Raw genomic sequence first — 20,652 nt, forward strand, 5'->3', positions numbered from 1 at the left:
TAGTCAAGATGTTTTTGCAGCGCCAATTTTATTTGACCCATGATAGTTAATTGGTAGGCAAGGTTTGGAGTTAACCGAAGTCCGTGGCGTCTGATGTCTCGGAGTAGGAAGGGAAGGCAAATAGAAGTTGCTACGGGGTTTGAGATGCCTACGAGTTGATGATGGTGTTTAGCCAGATATACCTATATTGTCAAGATTGTGTAGAACACGATTAATGTGGCACTCGTTTACTAGGATCCATTCAAATGTGTCTGCTACTTCATTAAATAGTGCTAGTGAGGAGCGTAGACCGAAGGGCAAGCAAGCACTTGTCGATGTAGCATTGGCCGTTCCAATAAACTCCCAGTAGGTCCCAATCCTCTTGGCAGACTGAGCACAAACAAAAGGCATGTTTCAAGCTTTGCCATGCAGCATCCCTGACCTGTCTGTTTCATGAAGGCAATGGCATCGTCAATTTTCTGGTACCACAAGTGGTTCTCCTCAGTGTCAATGCCGTCATTAATACTAAGTTCGCAAGGAGAGATGCATAATCAGTCTTCAGCTACCGTTTTTCTTTGGAACAACACCTACACCAGATCACTGGAGAGTTGGCAGAGAGGGTTCGTTGTAAGGGCCAGCCATGTGACTGCGTTTGCTTTCTAAATTGAGCCCTTCAGGCTTGCTGAACAGTAACCTTGTGCTCGAGTGCGGACTTTAGGTTGGAAGATAAACGAAAGTAACGTGCACCAGTGTAGCCAAGATTGAAACTATGATGTAGTGACCAAAGCTGTGATTCAACAAACGTACGATCAGGATGGTTGTATAGTGACGTCGCAAAACCTCAGGCTGAAGTGGAGTGTCTGGTTTATGCTTGTTTATTGGTGCCTTTGCAGGAACATGTGGCCTCACGGTGATCGTCGTGACAGATGAAACATTCATGTCGGTATTTGCCCAGGCTAGGTGAGGCTTGGTTCTTGCATCTACCAGCATTGAAGAGACGGCAGATTTTGGGTTTACCCGAAGGGGGATTGAATATGTTACCGGAAGATGTGGTTGCTTGCCTGGGGGGACGAAAGGACTGGTCAATGTGTGCACAGTCTGTTGCCACGTGACCTGTTTGGCTGCATGTATAGCAGGTGATCGAGGTTGCTGCACGACCTGTGAAGCACTGAGCCCACATGTGATGGTTGATCGTGTCCCATGTTACGCCCGTGGTTCTGCTGGCATAATAACGAAAGGCTCTATTGTATTTCAGCCAGGCTGAGGTTTGGTATTCCGAGCTAGCTTGAGCGACTATAGACTGGTAGCTGATAAGTTTGTAACCTCATGCCGGATCTGCTAGTAAGACTGTAGCTGCGTATGCAGACCAAGCCTGAGGTTACGAGCCGATGTCACAGACATGCTTGTGCTTTGGACAGGATACCGAGGCTTTCAATTCCATGGGGACCCTTCCATGTTCGTCATTACTTCAGTAAGTATGGTGTCAAAGTCATCATATTCACGTGTTAGTATCTTCCTCTTTGTCCTCCTAGATAGCATCCAGGATGCCGGTTGATTGCTAGATCCTGCTGGCATCCATGCGTGGCCGAGAGATGTGTGAGGGCTGGAACGACGTGATTTTAATCTTGTGCGGGAACGGCGACTGAGCGATCTAGACCGTTGTTTGTGTTGTGATCGAGACCTTGATGATGAGCGAGAGCTTCGGCTGCTGTTGTTGTTCCTGTTCCCAAGATTGCCACTCCACGTTCGAGTACGGCCCTCTCCCTTGTGGTGTGGTGGGAAGATCCTGACCTGGATCTCGAACGACTGAGCATGGGACGAATAGCTTCAGACATGGCAGCTACCGATGCTTGTACTGCTGACTGGATCACAGTCTCTAGTGACATGCTGTTGATTTGCGTGGCCATGGTAGGCGTTTTCATTGTTACCGCCGTGGATAAAGCTGCTGTCGGCTCTGTAGTTGTTGTAGTCGCTCTGTCAGTAGGAACGAGAGCAGCAGACAGTTGCTTATTCGTTCCGGTTTGGAGCCAGTGGAGACAAGGTGATATTGCTCTAGGAGCAATCGAATTGACACGTCTGAAAGCAAAGCAATTTCTTGAGGAAGAGTGAGGGACGGTGCTCTACTGGTTGAACGACTAGTGCGCTTACTCATATCCAGAAAGCTACCAGCTAGACAATGCCAACCGAACAATGCCATGTTTTCACAGTCATTTGTATTAATACATAGTTCAACCGCAAGCTATTGACATTACAAAGGTTTAGCTAACCTCTGTAATCTTCTACTCCTGATGTTAACCTACGTTTACTATGTAAACTAACCAATGATGTCATACAATAGACATTATTTATGAGGGTCATTTCAAAGTTTGAGACACTCGTTGATAAACTGTTTGTATTATTAGCAACAACACTGCTACTTACACATTTATATACTAGAGTTCTTCATTACATGTCAGCTGAGATTTTTATCTCATATTGTTTATTGCTAATCATGTAATTAGCTGTCAAAGTTTGCTCACTTTGTTGTCACAGAAGATGGGACACAGCAGGAAATTGGGCATGGGCGTTCCAATTTGTTTACAGATCTCAGTCTTGGAGATCAAGCACAACCACTAACTCTAACCCTAAAGCCTGGTTCACAATATTGTCGCTGACGCCGATGTTGACGCTGATGCTGACACTGGACTAGAAATGAATCCTATTGCAGCATCAGCATCAGCGTCAACATCAAAGGATGCTGCCTGCGTCAAGGCGGCATCGAATGTCAGCGTCAATGTTGTCAACAAGCCTTAACTCTAACTCTAATCCTAACTCTAATCCTAACTCTATAATATCTTAACCATAAGGTAAATTTTCTGGAAGCTGCACTCGATATTGTAGGAAATTTGGCGTGGCCATGCTTAATTTCCATGAAGCAGTTTTTCTGAAACATTGTGAGATAGTCGTTTACAATAAATATTTTAGTATTACTTAGTATATAGAAATTTAATTAACGAAAGTAAATTTACTTATTCCTTCATTTATTTTAGTTTTGTTTTTAAAGGTTGTACAAGCTTCACAGCAGTAGCAGTTGCTTGTCATTCCTCCACACCAGTGACGGGAAGAATGAGGGTCAGCTGATTAATTAAGTATCAGTGTTTTAGTTTGATTTCTGTAGGGATTCTTTCTTTCTGTACCTAGTTGTCTGGTGTGTGTTTAAACTAAGTTATGGTTTCCATACCAAAGGCAGTCAAAACTATTACTTATCAATTAGAATATATAGCATGTAATAGAACTGTTTGGCTAGTGGGTGTGCACTGGGGTGTAGCTAATTCTAGCATGCAGGGCCACACGCATTGGGATATGGTCTCTTAACAGAAAGATATACTACGGTACTTGTGGTTAGGAAGAAAGAATGATTTGGGTTGATGTGTTTTATTTGGAATCGAGATGAGACCATACACGTATGAGCACTCTGAGAAGTGCAAAGACTTAAGACAAAGTACAGTATTCCAACATTCATTAAGTGGGACCAATTTTTTTCTTAGTTTATCTTGTGCAACCTTGCATGGACAGACTGCTAGTAGTTCATCTAAATACAGGATGAGGCATGAGATATTGCAGTGTCGCTGTGTGTAATTATCAATGCATTTTTAATGTTCTAAAATAGTCTGCATTTATCATGATTGTGTGGGTGTGCAATGTTTGTAATATACACTAATACCTCGATTATCTGGGCACCTCGGGACCGAGCACTGTTCATAACTGGGAAATATCTATATCTCAGAGGGTCAGAAAACTACATCGATAGCACGTCACCCAAAAGAGGAAACTGTGATCCGCGTACAATACACCGAACACGTGGCAACTGATCTTTTCTCGATCTTTTCAATTGTCTTCAACAGTTGACTTCAGCAGCTCAAAAATCTCAGCTACATGACGTTGTGACTTCCCTTTCTCTATTTCTTTTATGATTTCTATTTTTTTCTCAAGTGTAAGGACAGACCGCCTCCACTTATTGGTCATCTTTTCCGTGGATGCAAAATTGCGCATGCACATTCATATATAAACGTTTTCGCACGTGATCGCTGGGACTGCTCGGTAGATTGAGGTGCTCGGAACTTTGAGGGTCGGATAACTGCGGTATTAGTGTAATGGCTCTTACAGTGTAACTTAATGTCTGGTATATTGTGTGCTGTGCTCATCTTATTATTGTAAGAATTTCTTTTGATTTGTACAGACCACTACACCCAGACTACAATCTCCAACAGAATCGGTGAGAACGGTAGATCAGCAGTTGGTACAACAGCAGATTCAACAGATAGAGCAACTGACACAAGACGGTTTAGCAAAAGATAGGCAAATTGATGATTTGAGACGACAAAATGATGATTTGAGACAGCAAATCACACATCTACAGATGGCACTGAGAGATGAGCAACTGCTGAAAGAAGATGCAGTTGGCGAAGAGAGAAGGGAGAAAGAAGATTTACGACGACGATTACAACGAGAACGATACGACAAACGCAACGTTCAGAAGGATCTTGATGAAGCTCGACAACAAATTGAGCAAATGAGCGTTGAGCAGGAAAATCTTATGCGATTACTAAATGAAGAGCAAATAGAAAAGGCTAACGTTGTAGAGCTGCTTTCAGATGCCGATGCTGCAATTGAACGATACAAACAAGAACGAGAAAACCAAGTTTTCAACATTCCTTCACGTGACATTCAATTGACTGGCACAGAACTAGGACGTGGATCCTATGGAGGTGAGATGCACATCTTATTAGGCCAGACTCATAGAATTTACACGACACAACTGGCTATTAGCTTAAGGCCGGCTTGTGCTGGCTTAACGATAAATGCCTGGACAGGTCATCACACGGCTCAGCATGGCCTGAACTGCAGTTACTGGACATTTTCACATAGAGCTGACCTGCATGTGTTTGCCTTGTAGGGTTGCTTGTATAAACTAGAAATTAAGAAATTGTGTTGTGATTTAGCTGTTTCTATTGGATATTGGGATGGCTGTCCTGTTGCTGTCAAGCGTTTGTATGATGAGTTCTCTGGTTATGAACGATACATTCAACTTGTGAAACAAGAAGCGTCTGTAGCATGGAAGATACATCATCCCAACATTGCTGCTGTTTGTGGTGTCACTCTGGAGAAAGAAGTCAAGAAGGCGTGGATTATCATGGAATTACATAGCGGCTCCATTTCTAGTGTGATCGATGCATGTCAACAAGATGCTGCACCTCTCACTGTACGAGAAAAAGTTGACATGGCACATGATTCTTTGTGTGGATTGGATCACATTCACTCGATGGTAAGAAAAGTAAATGAAGTAAGGTTGAACCATATTGTGATATCATCTCAATCACACGTAAATTATCAAAATTGTAAGTACAGTTGAGGTGATTTTACAAATGCCAGATTAGCAAAGGCAGACGGACGGACAGACAGACAGACAGACAGATTATTTGAGCTAATATGTCAGCCTATTGTAATATTCATCGACAATGAGAAGACAGAGACAAACATGCTGGTAATCAAACAAGTGGGGAGGAAGGCAAGCTTTAAGGCTGACAGTTATATGGAATGATGAATAAATCAGTTAGTAATCACACAATTAGATATAATTTTGTTTAGTCGATGAGCATCATAAGTGAAGAATACGAACGTAAACAATCTAAATTATACAGATTTGTCACTTATGGAAGGATCAACACAGACTTACAAGTAACTCTTCAGACAACTACGATATCCATGTAGATATTTTGTTTCTTTCCTTGATTGTTTCTGGTCTTATGTTGTCATAGCAACCCATGGAGATTCTCCATGGTGACATCTGTCCAAGGAACATCCTGGTAACTGCAATGATGAGAGCCAAACTGGGTGATCTAGGAGCCGCTCGTTTTCAAGATGCTTCTCTTTCAGCCGGCCTTCTCAGTCCAGAATACACAGCACCGGAGAGATTTGATGCTCCAGCTCTACCAAAAAGCAAGGAGACCGATATGTACAGTATGGCGGTGACCTTATGTGAGCTGTTCACTGCTGTTACTCCAGACCGTCGAAAAAGAATGGATCAAGTCTTACTCATCCGTCAGCTGAACGTCCGTTCCTTATGTAAACACTTGATGAGAGATAATCCTGCCACACGACCAACAGCAGCCGAAGCTCGCAATATCATTAGTCGTATTCGTGGGAAAGACGATTATAAAGCGTGTCCTCCTAAACGAATGGTAAAGGGCAAGATGGATGGAGTGGCTGATGTCACTCTTGTTCAGCCCATTTGGTGATGTGGACATGTCACTGAACCACGTGGTTGTATCTTTACTTGATATCATTTCTATGTTCTTACACATTATGACAACATTACTTAGCAATAGCAATAAGCTATGTTTGCACTCTGTATTATTAGATTGACCAGACAAGTTTGAAGTAGCGTTTTTCATTGTTTGAACTTTGATATTGTTATTTGCAGGTTTGATGTGTACACTCTTGTCACGTGTTATGATAATAGGGTTTAGTATTTTTACGTTTCCTGTTGTTAATAAATTTTCTGTTGACATATTCAACTGTTTACATCTTGTCGTTCTACCCTATCATGTGAAGGTCCACTCCAGTAGTATTACTAAATTTAGTTGTACAGCAAAGTTCCATTGAAGAAGACAATGTACAGCGGTGGGGATTACATGACAGCAACCTGTAGAGAGTGTTTGGTTAACTTAACTTAACTAAGCAACAGTTTCAGTCATTAATTTTTCTAACATACGGGCACCGGACAAGACTAGCGCGAGAGAGTCTGGGAACGAGGCTAGGTACAGTAGCTGTACGTGTATACATGTCTCGTGTTTGTATGTATGTTTGTTTGTCCATTTACTGGTTTGTCAATTTGTCTGTCTGTTTGCTTGTTTGGATATTTGTTTGTCTGTTTGTCTGTAGCTCAGTTAGTTTGTCAGTCTGTCCATCAGTTTGTATTTGTATGTCACATCTAGGACTTTGTTGTAGACACCAGAATTTTGTTTATGTGGTGTGCGTCTTCCAATTTGTGCTCTTGTGGTTAGCTGTTGCATACTCACATCTACAAGTGGAAACGCTACCATTAAACACAAAAGGCTCGCCCTTGAAGATAACCTACAAAACATTCAGATCATTCACATCCATCATTGCTAAAATCGTGAATGCCAAGACATCTATGATACTCTGGTGCACTTCTCTAAACCAAGTGAGTGTTAACCATGATCAACAAAGATACAAGATAGCTTACTTGTCAAAATTTTGCATAATTATTTGCATTTATTTTTTATTTATATTTATTTACTATTTATTTATTATTATTATTTGTGTGTTTATTATTTATTTATGTATTTATTTTTATTTTTATATTTAATTATTTATTTATTTAATTATTTATTTATTTAATTATTTATTTATTTATGTATTTATTTATTTAATTATTTATTTTTATCTATCTTTTATTATATTATTTATTTATTTATTTATTTATCATTTATTATTTATTTAGTTATTATTTATTGATTATTTTTTATTTATTTAATTTTTTACATATTTATTTATTTATTATTTATCTATTCTTATTATTTTTTATTTATGATTTTATTATTTATTTAATTATTTATAAATTATTTAATTATATATTTATTATTTATTTATTATTTATTTATACTTTATCAGGGTTGATATACTACACAGAGTACGACAAATCGTCTCATCTCTAAGGTGTCCCCGAGCAACCATACGTGAAATTTTTAGTTGCCCGGTCATTATTCTAGTAGCCCATAGACTAAATCCATGACCACTATTGCTATTGTGCTATACTTGATTATGAAAATATACGTATTTACAAACAGGCAAATACAGCTAGCAAACAAACAGACAGACAAACAGTGCACATAAGTCTTTTCCATTTTATCACATGTATTAGCATTGATGTATTAACCTTGATGTATAAATTAGAAAGATGCATTGACAAACAGACAGACAGACAGACAGACAGACAACTGAGTGCAGACAAGACGAGTTCGAAATTACTGGACGACACGATTGTGATTGTGATGTAGCAATGCAATGCAAGAGTGCTACTGCAGAAGATGAGCAGAGTCCAGTGTAGTAGTGACTCGGTTGGTGCCATTCGTAACTCGGTTAGCTTATTGTCAGCTGTTTGACTCTCTTAGTCATAGCTAGAAACCTCTTGGGTCCTATTTGTCATAGAACTTGCTAATTTTTAGCGTATTGTAGACTGTAATAATTATATTAGTCTTGTATAAGAAATATATGTATTGACGGACAGACAGACAGATAGACAGACAGACAGACAGACAACCTGTGAGAAGCTGACTCGCCGCTCTAAACTGGCCGTTTCCATCTTTTTGGATACAGAAGGACAACTGATTTGCAGGGCCATCACAAGGGTAAAGAAATACAGGACTCTCCAACAAAAGCTGAAATCCTGTCCATCATGATTTTAAGATTTGCAGCCATTGTCTTGATTAAAGAATAGAGTAACCCAGATAGATAGGATGCTTGTTTGCAATTTTCAGTTTGGTTGCTTCTATGTTACAAGCAAGCACAAGCATAAATGGCAGGAAGTAGCATCTTGTTGACACTACAGGTCACGCCCAATCTGGCAGTTAATTATTGAATTAGGAAAGGACACACAGATATCTGATCTGTCATCTATGACACCTAAATGCTCTCAGTAGGTCTGCAAAACGGTAGACTTATCTATAATTAAGTTTACTAACCAAGGCCTTTACTTTAGAGTACCTTTCTGCAGTGCGCTGCTAGTTAACACCAGTGATATACCAATGAGGGCATGCTTGATGAGGAAGGGAAAGTGAAGCTGGTAGGCAGGGTAGCTGTCAGCTAGTTGTCCCTGGGCAACCATAGTTTGCTGTTTCAGTTTCCCGGACATATTTTTGGTTGTGCCGGTCTCCTGGGCAACCGATTTGTCATACACTGCCAGTGCACACATAATGACCTGAAGAGTCATTCTGTTGATGCTGTAGATTCACATAATGATTTATATGCGTTTCACTACTCACCACAAGAAAAGAAATTTAGCCGCGAGAACAGCTGGTCTATCTTCCATCACGAGAAAGAGTTTGGTCGAATGGGCATTCCCAACGAGTACTGGCATTACAGTCCATTGAATGAGAACTACAAGGTTAGTGCGATTGGTGTAAGAGGGTGGAGAGTTGGTGTGACGTGTCGTTTGTTGTAGCTTTGTCAGACGTATCCTGAGTGGCTGTATGTGCCGAGTGGCGTGAGTGAAGAAGTCGTGAATGGCAGTGCTAAGTTTAGGAGTCGAGAGAAAGTACCAGCATTGTCATATTACCACCAAGAGACACAGGTGATGGATATGGTTCACATTGGATGGTGTGTGTCTGTCTATTTACTTTACTTGTTTTTTGCTTGTTTGTTTGTTTATTTGTTTGTTTGTTTGTTTATTTGTCTATTTATTTATTGGTTTTGTTATTTATTTATTTGTTTTTGTTTATTTATTTATTTTTTATCTGTTGGTTATGAATTTGTTTATGTGTAGGCAGCATTATGTTGTTGCAGTCAGCCACTATGTGGGATGATCAAACGATCATCAGACGACGAAACGTATTTGGAAACGATTGCAAGAGCGAATCCCAACAAAGGATACATGTATGTAGTCGACACACGCCCACGGGTAACAGTCAAGAATTTGTGTTGCAATAAACAGCATTCTTTGTTTTGTTCTATTTGTCTGTCTGTTTCTCTGCCCGCATGGCTGTTTGTTTATCTGTTGTTTCATTACCATAGAGTGTCACTTATCCAGACAGTTTGGGACCGGAGGGTATCCAGTTTAGTGATTTTTTGATAACCAGTATTACGTCTCATCTCTATACAAGTGGCTATCATAGTGTATAGCATGTAGATGTCCACAGTTACCGTAGCAAGAGTATAAATGAGTACTTGGTGTTTGACTGGGGACAGTAGCGGTTACTGGCTGTGACTCAACCATCAGCTGGAGATGTGCTGGGACTTTGTGTGCTCACACTTCAGTTGGCATCAGGAGTGGCAGATCCAGAGCACAGTTGAGGGTATTGGCAATGTGACGTCATGAAACAAATAATTTAGGAAATCTATTAACTTAATTACTAATTACTGATAAGAGAATCAACAAAACTTTGAAAAACGATCACATTACCAAGCTAAATGTACATCACTATGTTTCTATAATGTTTTATACAATGACTGTGTCTGCACATGCTCAAATACTGTAGAAGCCTCCTCCATGTTTTATACTTCCAGTCTCTAGTGGTAAGCATGTACTTATTGCACCGCCCTCTAGGTTTGCTCTAGGTCAGTACTCTTTTCAATTCCTGGTCTTGCTCTAGGAGATTGCTAGTTCAGGCCCAATGCTTTCTTGAGTAGCACACAGGAGCCCAACCATAAGATTGGTGGCGTGACCTAAATGGCATCTACTGACATTTACTGTTTTCATTGGTGTAGTCAGGATTGTGAAGCAGAGGGTAGTCAACATGTTCTCCTCTGTTACCCACATGTTCTCCTCTGCAGATCGCTTTGCAACTATTTTTCGCAGACTCTAAAAAATTAGAGAAGACGACAGAACAAGTTTGGAGTCGCTGCGTTGTTTCCTCGATTTACTACAAAAAGGATCCTGTTTGAACGAAACTTCGTGCAAATGGGATCCCACATGTTCTCCTCTGCGGATCGCTTTGCAACTGTTTTTCGCAGACTCTAAAATATTAGAGAAGACGACAAAACAAGTTTGGAGTCGCTGCGTTGTTTCCTCGATTTACTACAAAAAGGATCCCGTTTGAACGAAACTTCGTGCAAATGGGATCCCACGTGTTCTCCTCTGCAGATCGCTTTGCAACTGTTTTTCGCAGACTCTAAAATATTAGAGAAGACGACAAAACAAGTTTGGAGTCGTTGTGTTGTTTCTTCGATTTACTACAAAAAGGATCCCGTTTGAACGAAACTTCGTGCAAATGGGATCCCACGTGTTCTCCTCTGCAGATCGCTTTGCAACTATTTTTCGCAGACTCTAAAAAATAATAGAAGACGACAGAACAAGTTTGGAGTCGCTGCGTTGTTTCCTCGATTTACTACAAAAAGGATCCCGTTTGAACGAAACTTCGTGCAAATGGGATCGCACATGTTCTCCTCTGCAGATCGCTTTGCAACTATTTTTTGCAGACTCTGAAAAATAATAGAAGACGACAGAACAAGTTTGGAGTCGCTGCGTTGTTTCTTCGATTTACTACAAAAAGGATCCCGTTTGAACGAAACTTCGTGCAAATGAGATCCCACATGTTCTCCTCTGCAGATCGCTTTGCAACAATTTTTACAGACCCTAAAAAATAAGAGAAGACGACAGAACAAGTTTGGAGTCGCTGCGTTGTTTCCTCGATTTACTACAAAAAGGATCCCGTTTGAACGAAACTTCGTGCAAATGGGATCGCACATGTTCTCCTCTGCAGATCGCTTTGCAACTATTTTTACAGACTCTAAAAAATAAGAGAAGACGACAGAACAAGTTTGGAGTCGCTGCGTTGTTTCTTCGATTTACTACAAAAAGGATCCCGTTTGCACGAAACTTCGTGCAAATGGGATCCCACATGTTCTCCTCTGCAGATCGCTTTGCAACTATTTTTCGCAGACTCTAAAAAATAATAGAAGACGACAGAACAAGTTTGGAGTCGCTGCGTTGTTTCTTCGATTTACTACAAAAAGGATCCCGTTTGAACGAAACTTCGTGCAAATGAGATCCCACATGTTCTCCTCTTCAGATCGCTTTGCACCTATTTTTAACGTTTTAGCATAAGTACATTAAAACGTAATATCATATATTATTTGTAACATAAGTACGTTATTCAATAACTCAAACGCCATTGCTACAAAATTGAAATAGAGATTAGTGACAGATTGTGTATCTACGTGAAGAGAAGCCACTTGAGATCGGTTTTACATCAAGATAAAGCAAAGAATTATTTGGTGTGTACTGAACGGAAGTCTTGTTATATTAAAGAAACTATTTATATGCAAAAATTAAATTTGAAGACTCAAGTCATTTTAATAACAACTATCTATAGCAGTTATGGAAAACATCACAAACCGCTAAACGTACCACAAATAATGACATTGACGTAACAACGTTACATGACCAATTGTTTTATTTATAAAATTGTAGATTGAAACAATAGTAGTCGAAAACAAATTTGTAGTATAACAATTGAAAATTTTATCTAATTAAAATATTATTCTACACAATTACATAAAATTTATGAAACGTTAGTTACCTGTAATATGATCATATTTAGGTATTTCAATATTTTTATTGTCTGTTACATTATATATTTATTACAAGTTTTTGTAAAAATATTAGAAATATAGAAATCTGTTAACTTATTTCAAAATATTCTCGAATGATAGAACAAAGTACATCGTTATCTGATTTTATATATTTATTCATTAAACACGAATCCATAGTCTTATTGAATTTTTTATATGTAATAGATAGATTTAGACGTATGTATTATCAAATTTTTGTAATATTTTAATGAAATGGATCTAATATATTATATTGGTGTCTGGAGGAGAGTCTCGCAAAAACACCTTTGCCACCATGATCCAAAAGTCAACCTTGACAAGAGAATTCGAATAGTGTCAGTCCTAGAGTCATTTTAGAAATGATTTCTGTGAGCCTATTGATTGTCTCAAGTTACAAGTGACTAACTAATAAAAAGAAGTACGTATTCAATAACAGGAAATGTTGATATGTAGCAGATGAGTTGTATGCTTGCTGTCGGTTTCTTCGAGAAAATTTCGTAGTTTAGACAATTCATTGTGTTAGTTGTGGTAAAAACGAGTAACGTATGCTGTAGAACCTAGCTATAGGCTCCTACCTATTCCCAGCGCTTTGGTGAGTGGCTTTCTACGCCTACGATATGAAGTGATCCTCCTCTCTAGTAAATGGTTTCCGTGGGTATGAGGAAGACACTTGTGATTTGTAGTCCCACAAAGAAATTATTTCTAGTTCAACAACGAAGGCACTCTTGAACGTAAAACATGCCATCTATCTAATGTATGCAGTAACTCCTAGTTGACTTCTCGAGGTCAAATAGTGAAACTACTCTCTCTAGGTAGTATAGCATAGTAAGTTTTGTAGTGTGCGTAAACAGCTGCAGTCTAGTTTCCGTCTTGTTCTATTTGTTCTGTTTCTCGTAATGTGTGTATATACAGAGTCAAATTGTGTAGCAGAGTACAATGGAAGATCAGACATGTTAGTCTGAGTTGGTAGACATATTTACACACACACACACACACACACACACACACACACACACACACACACACACACACACACACACACACACACACACACACACACACACACACACACACACACACACATATATATATATATATATATATATATATATATATATATATATGTATGTATGTATGTATGTATGTATGTATGTATGTATGTATGTATGTATGTATGTATGTATGTATGTATGTATGTATGTATGTATGTATGTATGTATATATATATATATATATATGTATATATATATATATATATATATATATATGTATGTATGTATGTATGTATGTATGTATGTATGTATATATATATATATATATATATATATATATATATATATATATATATATATATATATATATATATATATATATATATATATATATTCATCATCATCATCATCATCATCATCATCATCATCATCATCATCATCATCATCATCATCATCATCATCATCATCATCATCTGAGATCTTTGCTCAATGGTGGTCTAAATCGGGACACACAAGCAAACACAAACAAACAGAATCGCGCTCTAAGCTACATAGTCTTAGTCTCTAACATAGTCTGGCTTGGCATCATTGACAACCTGGCATTGCTTTAAAGCTGTAAAATACTGTACAAGGATTTTTAGAGCTACATAAATATAATTCTTTTCACAGAGTTTTGATGCTTCCATGTAATTTGCACTGACAGCTGAATGTCATTGTGACATGTCTACTAGACGTGTTGCACTTTTAGTAGCTGCTAGTGTAACACTATCGTAGCAATATGCAACGCAAACAAAGGTCAAAGACATAAAGAGGACATCCTGTGATGCTATTCTTGGTAGCATTGTTTTACGAACACAGGTACAAGCACCATCGTAGCAGAAAGTGGCATACGTCAATATCTTTCTAGAGAAAACTAAAATTCTTAGTAGCTTTCAAAGTAATAGATAATTTCTGTGGGTATTACGTTGTCACTGTAGATAACTTAATTTTAGCTGTAGCTATCTAGATCGTGCGTGTACACGTACACTAATTGCCTGAATCGCGGCGATAGTGCAATAGGTACATTAACTTTTTTTCTAGCGCAATAGCACGGACATCCAGTATTGCTGTGGACTCTGTACCATTGCATTGACCAAGGTGGCGCCGTGGTGCACCCCGCTGTCATGCAGACACATCATTATTTATATCGTGTTTCAGCGGTATTTTATTATTAGTGCATGAACAAACAACAGGGCTATGCTCTCATTTGAAAACTACTAACTAAAACAACGCAGCGACTCCAAACTTGTTCCGTCGTCTTCTCTAATTTTTTAGACTCTGCGAAAAATAGTTGCAAAGCGATCTGTGACATGTTTCGGTGCATTTGGCATAGTGAAAGGCATTATGCAAATGGTGACCTCCGCGTCGTCGTAAAGAGCGCGGCCGTACAACTGCTAGAGTAAGCGCAGAGACGTTGTATTGTTATCGATGAAGAGGTTGAAGCGGTCGGTATCAGCACGCGGCTCGGATCCCGTTTGCAAGAAATCTTTCGGATCCCGTTTGCACGAAGGATCCAGAATAAAAGATGCTCAGGGCCTGTTGTGCACGTCTGTAAAAAGCAAATAGAGCGTATGGCGTGGCGCACTTCAATCAATATTATGGAGTCAACAAGAAATAAGAATAAAGAGTAAAATCAAAGTATGCAAAGCAGTCGTTCTTGCAACTCTTCTGTATAGATCACAAACGTGGACGCTTTATAGCAGAAGATTCAGGATCTAGAAAATTATTGCCTTCGTTGTCTGTGTCGAATAATGAAAATTCATTAATCGGAAAGAGTGACAAACATAGAAGTTCTGCAAAGAGCTGAAATACAGGAATTGAATTACATGTTGACTCACCAGCAAGTAAAGTGGGTAGCTAGGTCATGTCACAAGAATGAATGAGAGACGTTTACCAAAACAAGTGCTATATGGTCAGTTGTTAGATGCATCAAGAAGAGCTGGTGGTCAGAAGTTGAGGTTCAAACACACTTTAGAACGCAAATCACAAAATGTCATTATTGATAAAAAATTGAGAAATAATAACATGTGACCGTTCAATGTGGAAGAAAAGTATGATCGTTTAGATCGTTACGAGAAAGGTAGAATGAGACTAATGCGTCACAACTATACACCACAAAACTTGACTACTGGTACAAAGAACGTAATATCTGTCATCGCGTATGTCATTCTAGAATTGGACTCTTTGCACATGAACGTACTCATCAAAGACAAATTTTAACCAACTGCTGAAGGAAAGTCGTGAACTCATTGTTGTCTTGAGTAGAGAAAAAGAAAGAAGTGTGTATGTCTACTTGTGTGTGTGTTTTTGTGAGTGTCTGTCTGTCTGTCTGTCTGTCTGTCTGTCTGTCTGTCTGTCTGTCTGTCTCTTTATCTGTATATCTGTTTTTTCTGTGTGCATGTCTGTCTTTGTGTCTGTATCCATGTGTGTGCGTGTGTTTGTGTGTGTGTGTGTGTGTGTGTGTGTGTGTGTGTGTGCGTGCGCGCGCGCGTGTGTGATGAAGATGAACATCGCCTTCTCACGAAGTCAAATTACAAGGTAGGCGTCTCTAAGCTGCTATTGATATAAAGGAGCACACTGTTATCCGGGATACAAAAAATGAGGGTGTGGTTAAAATGGCGTTGGAGGTACAGAAGAGATCGTTGTGGGTTACAGGTAACTGTTTAGCGTTTCGTCGATATAGCGATTGTACGTGTACTTTTATTCGATTTTTAGGATTGTCGTTTCTTTTGTTTCTGTGTAAGTTTAACAAAGTGCAGTCACTTCCTTATTTGGAGACAGACCCGAAGAACGTACGAGATCTTCGTGAAAACATGGAACTCAAGTTGAAGTGTACTTTTGGAGCGTTGTTGGGCAGCATAATTTTAGTTACACAGGGATCTGTGGTGGAACAGACACCGGTAGCACTCAATAACATACCAAATGCAGTAAAAGGGCTAAAGAACGCTCGTCTAACGCACAACACTACTACGCAAGGGTTTCTTCAATTCGCCGTCTACGTTAACACTAACAGAAGTCACAATAACTTGAACATCTCGTGCCGATCAGATTTTGCAAATATGGTGCAAGTGATTAACTCTACTCTACCAATTGTTGTAAAATGTAAGTATTTCTGTGACCAATTAGCTGTAGTTATGGATTTGTGTATTTCCTTTAGATGGTCCTTCTAGAAATGTACCGGGCAGCACTAGATGTTCTAGCAGTACTTCTACAGGTTCACGTGCAACTGTCATTTTGGATGCAAGTCAGATCGTTGGAGATCCTGGTGTTCCTACAGCAACTGTAATGTGGAAGTGGAAAGATACTTATGAGTTAATATCAGAACAAGTCAGCGGACAATACGGAAATTTCGTGAATGTCGCTGTGACAAGAGATGACAGGCTTCGAGAAATAATTGCGTTTTATGATAACACAATAGGTCATACAATGCAAACGTTTAATCTGCAGTGTGCCAAATGTAAACTTTTGCTATACAGCATATTGGAATGCATTATTTTTATATTTACTGTTTTGTTATGACAGTTGTTCCGGGAGGTGTTGTCGGACTCACATGTAATAGAAGTGTAGTTGGTTACAGCTGTTCATGGAATTCCCCTAGTGATGATGGTGGTGAAGCAGTGACATACTGCTATGGTCACGTTTCAGGATCAAATGCTGTATGTCCACCACCTAGTGCCAACTGCCAACTCACTTCTATAAAAGCGGAAGAAAATGCACTCCAACAAGCAACTTCATATCTTTTTTATGTCTATGCAGTCAATAGTGTGGGAAGAGGAAACTGTTCAACAGAGATAGTGACAACAGTACTAGGTACACAAATTGTAAATTTATAGTAGTACACGTAGTTTTAGGATTATTGTATTTGCTTCGCAGGTCCTCCTCTGAATGTCAGAGTGCAAACATCAACAACGTCCATTTATGTGCAATGGAGTTCTCCAGTAATAAATGACGATGGTGATGATTTGAAAGTACGCGAGTATTACGTTGAGTATAAAGTGCAAGGATCAGCTGTGGCTCCTTGGCAAGTAATTGTTGTCAAGGCAAGTGAAGGAGAAAGAGACATTTCCAACTTGCAATCTAATACAACATACTTGATTCATGTATTTGCAAGAAGTGACGTTGGGAATGGAAGCAAATCATCTCCACTTCCTGTAACTACTTTACGTGAAGGTGTTTACTAGAATGGTACTTGTTGTATTTCTTTTTCTGATTTAATGTGTGTCATTAGGTGAGGTGAGTCAAGTGCAAAATGTGAAAGCTACAGTAATCTCATCTACTGACATTCATGTCACTTGGGACAAACCTGATGTAGGCGGTGCTAACTTTACAATCAAACGTTATTTTATTAAAGTATATCGACAAGGCGGCATGTCTGTGGAGAAATCACTTGAAGTTGATGGATCTCAGACAACAGCTACTATAACTGATCTTTCAGAAAGTACAACATACAGAATAGAAATTAGTGCTAACAATGGTCAGAACACAGGTGCACCATCAGAGGGAACTCTAGCTACAACTGATGAGAAGAAGTCCAGTTCAGGTAGGCATCATTACAGCAAACCACTTTGTTTGTTTGTTAGTTTATCTTCTTTACGTTTAAACTTGCGGTTCATTAAGGCGTCAAAGTACATACATATAAATTACTAACAATCATAACGTCTAATTAAAAACGAAATGGATATTTTATTTTAAGCCATTTTTACTCCCGGTTCGCGTTTACTGTGTATTTACAAAAATCGCTATAACTCCTGCGTCTTTCGTCGGTAAGCGACGATCTCGGCATCATTGGAAAGCGCAAGAGCCCAGATTTCTTCTGACGCTAAACATAGCATTTAAACAAGACACACCCAGAAGGATGAGAGTTTTGCATATCAAAGACCATTAGTCTATTAGAACGTTATGATTAGGATAGGATTACAGGCAATTGGGCACGAAAGCAGATGCCATGTCCATTACTTTATTACTATTTATTACTCTAGTGTAAAGTTTCATGCGTTCATCAACACTTGGTCGTGTTCGCCTGTGCTTGTCTTTTCAATGTAACATCACTGTCAACTTCGGTCACTTCGTAGTCGTCATTTATCTCATTTTGATGTTATAGCTCTCCACGAAGTCTTTCCTGCATCCCGTCTTTTTTCTAGAAATTTCTTCTTTGTGTTTTGCAGGTATTGTAAGTCACAGTAAAACACGTCCTTGTCAGTAACAGTAAATCCGGAGTTACAGTAAACAAGCTATTGATCACTTAGTAGGTCACAGGCAATTAGTTAAGTGTTTCTTAAACTAACACATGTACTTCATACGTATAGTTCCAGATTCAATTTAAGTGTTTCTAAACTAACACATGTATGTCATACGTATAGTTCCAGATTCACAGTTAACGCGAACAGAGAGTAGTGTTTTTAGAAGGCATACTATATACTACTAGACCTTGTCTTTTTATGCAACTCAACTGTAATGTTTAATATTTCCCCATATACAGCCTCAGGCAAGAATGATATAACGATACAACCACAAGAGTAGAGTAGCTCAAAATTTTACTGTTGACTACAAATTAGAGCAAAGGAAGAGCAAATCAAAACGCATAAAATCAGAAGTCACGAAGCAACAAAAAATAAGACATTGAATGGCGACTCGGTTCGTGACCCTTCCGGCCATTTCAATTTTCAATTTTCAAATTTTAATTTTAATTTTTAATTTTTAATTTTTTAATTTTTTGTCAAAAGTTTTCAATTATTTTGCTGAAAAAATTAATTAGGCAAGCAAATTTTTTATTCTTCATTATTGATTTTCATTTTTCATTTTTCATTTTGTTGTTCTATTTTCAAGTTTCTACCTTTGATTATATTTGGTTAAGTTGAATGTCTAAAGAATTAAACGCGGAAAGAACGAAAAATGAACGCAGCAAGAATGAAAATTGAACGCAGCAAAACGAAAAATGAACGCAGCAAGAACGAAAAATGGAACAGTCTTGTGCGAATTACGCAGCAGAGAGTCTGGTGGAACGCGTGCCCTAGTCATAACTCAACGCAGTAGGGAGTCGTTTTTTATTCCAACGCGTGCTGCTGATTGGAAGGGGCGGAGTGAATTTTCGACGACTTCCGCCCTAGGACGATCTCTTGCAATTTCTGCTCTAACGAGAAGGGAATCTCCTTCTCCCCCAAAAATAATCAATCTCAGGTGCGATCAGCCATTGCTGATGAGCACAGTGCATATGCATGGTGTAGATGAATTTATCTATTACCACATATAAATCTAACAATTGCAACAGTCTAACTAAATCTAAAACTCAACAAATTTAATAACTATACTAAAACTCGTTCAAACTCTTTTAGGCTACTCTAGATTAACTACCATTTATACACGCAGTACACAGCAACTAAAAACAAAGATACCTTGTTTGCTGTTCTACACATGCGCGCGTACGTACGTGCCTCCATCACCTCTGGACTTGAATCTTGAGCTTCCGTTCTTGCGGATGGCTCTCTTGTCACTGCAGACCTGCGTAAGCCGGACGACGTCGTGTGCTGGCCAAGTACCTCGGGTATAGCTCTAGGGCTCATGCAGACTCGGTTGACTCTGCGCCGTCATGATCGCACCGTCGCTGTGAACGAGGCTACTACCATACGCATGAGAAGACTGGCAGAAACGACAGCGAAGCTTCTCCCAGTGCCAAATATGCCACCGCTTTACAAGACCTCCGGCAAACATCACAACCTGTTGTCGGCAGTGGCTTGGGTGTCAGCAGTACGTAGAGGGATGGCAAGTTTCAAGTGGCCGACGTTGCCCTCTGTCTCTGCATTAGCTACAACATGAAGCTCCAGTGAGGACTACTCTGCGTGACTCTTCATATACGTAGCTTGGACGAATTGAAAAGCTGGGCAAGCAAGTAAGTCTTGTATTGCATGCCTGAGGTACTTGGCCAGCACACGACGTCGTTTGGCTTACGCAGGTCTGCAGTGACAAGAGAGCCATCCGCATGAACAGAAGCTCAAGATTGAAGTCCAGAGGTGATGGAGGCACGTACGTACGCGCGCATGTGTAGAACAGCAAACCAGGTATCTTTGTTTTTAGTTGCTGTGTACTGCGTGTATAAATGGTAGTTAATCTAGAGTAGCCTAAAGAGTTTGAACGAGTTTCAGTATAGTTACTAAATTTGTTGAGTTTTAGATGTAGCTAGACTGTTGCAATTGTTAGAATTCTATGTGGTAATAGATAAATTCATATACACCATGCATATGTAGTGTGCTCATCAGCAATGGCTGATCGCACCTGAGATTGATTATTTTTGGGGGAGAGGGAGATCCCCTTC

General features: G+C 39.2%; 2 protein-coding genes across 2 annotated transcripts; both read left to right on the top strand.

Annotated features, from left to right (window-relative positions):
* Nucleotides 1-1,884: 1,884 nt before the first annotated feature.
* On the top strand, nucleotides 1,885-6,257 carry LOC134177615 (probable serine/threonine-protein kinase DDB_G0281745). The gene is made up of 6 exons (XM_062644391.1): nucleotides 1,885-2,084; nucleotides 2,481-2,536; nucleotides 3,023-3,090; nucleotides 4,199-4,727; nucleotides 4,962-5,284; nucleotides 5,778-6,257. Exons 1-6 carry the CDS (start codon nucleotides 1,885-1,887, stop codon nucleotides 6,255-6,257), a joined length of 1,656 nt encoding a protein of 551 aa, XP_062500375.1.
* Nucleotides 6,258-8,797: 2,540 nt separating this feature from the next.
* LOC134177616 (myotubularin-related protein 6-like) lies at nucleotides 8,798-9,844 on the top strand. Its single transcript, XM_062644392.1, has 4 exons — nucleotides 8,798-8,827; nucleotides 8,885-9,148; nucleotides 9,206-9,334; nucleotides 9,527-9,844. The coding sequence occupies exons 1-4, from the start codon at nucleotides 8,798-8,800 to the stop codon at nucleotides 9,830-9,832; spliced, it is 729 nt and encodes a 242-aa protein (XP_062500376.1). The 3' UTR covers nucleotides 9,833-9,844.
* Nucleotides 9,845-20,652: the final 10,808 nt, after the last annotated feature.

Source organism: Corticium candelabrum, chromosome 3 (assembly GCF_963422355.1).
Source record: "Corticium candelabrum chromosome 3, ooCorCand1.1, whole genome shotgun sequence".
Classification (NCBI taxonomy): domain Eukaryota; kingdom Metazoa; phylum Porifera; class Homoscleromorpha; order Homosclerophorida; family Plakinidae; genus Corticium; species Corticium candelabrum.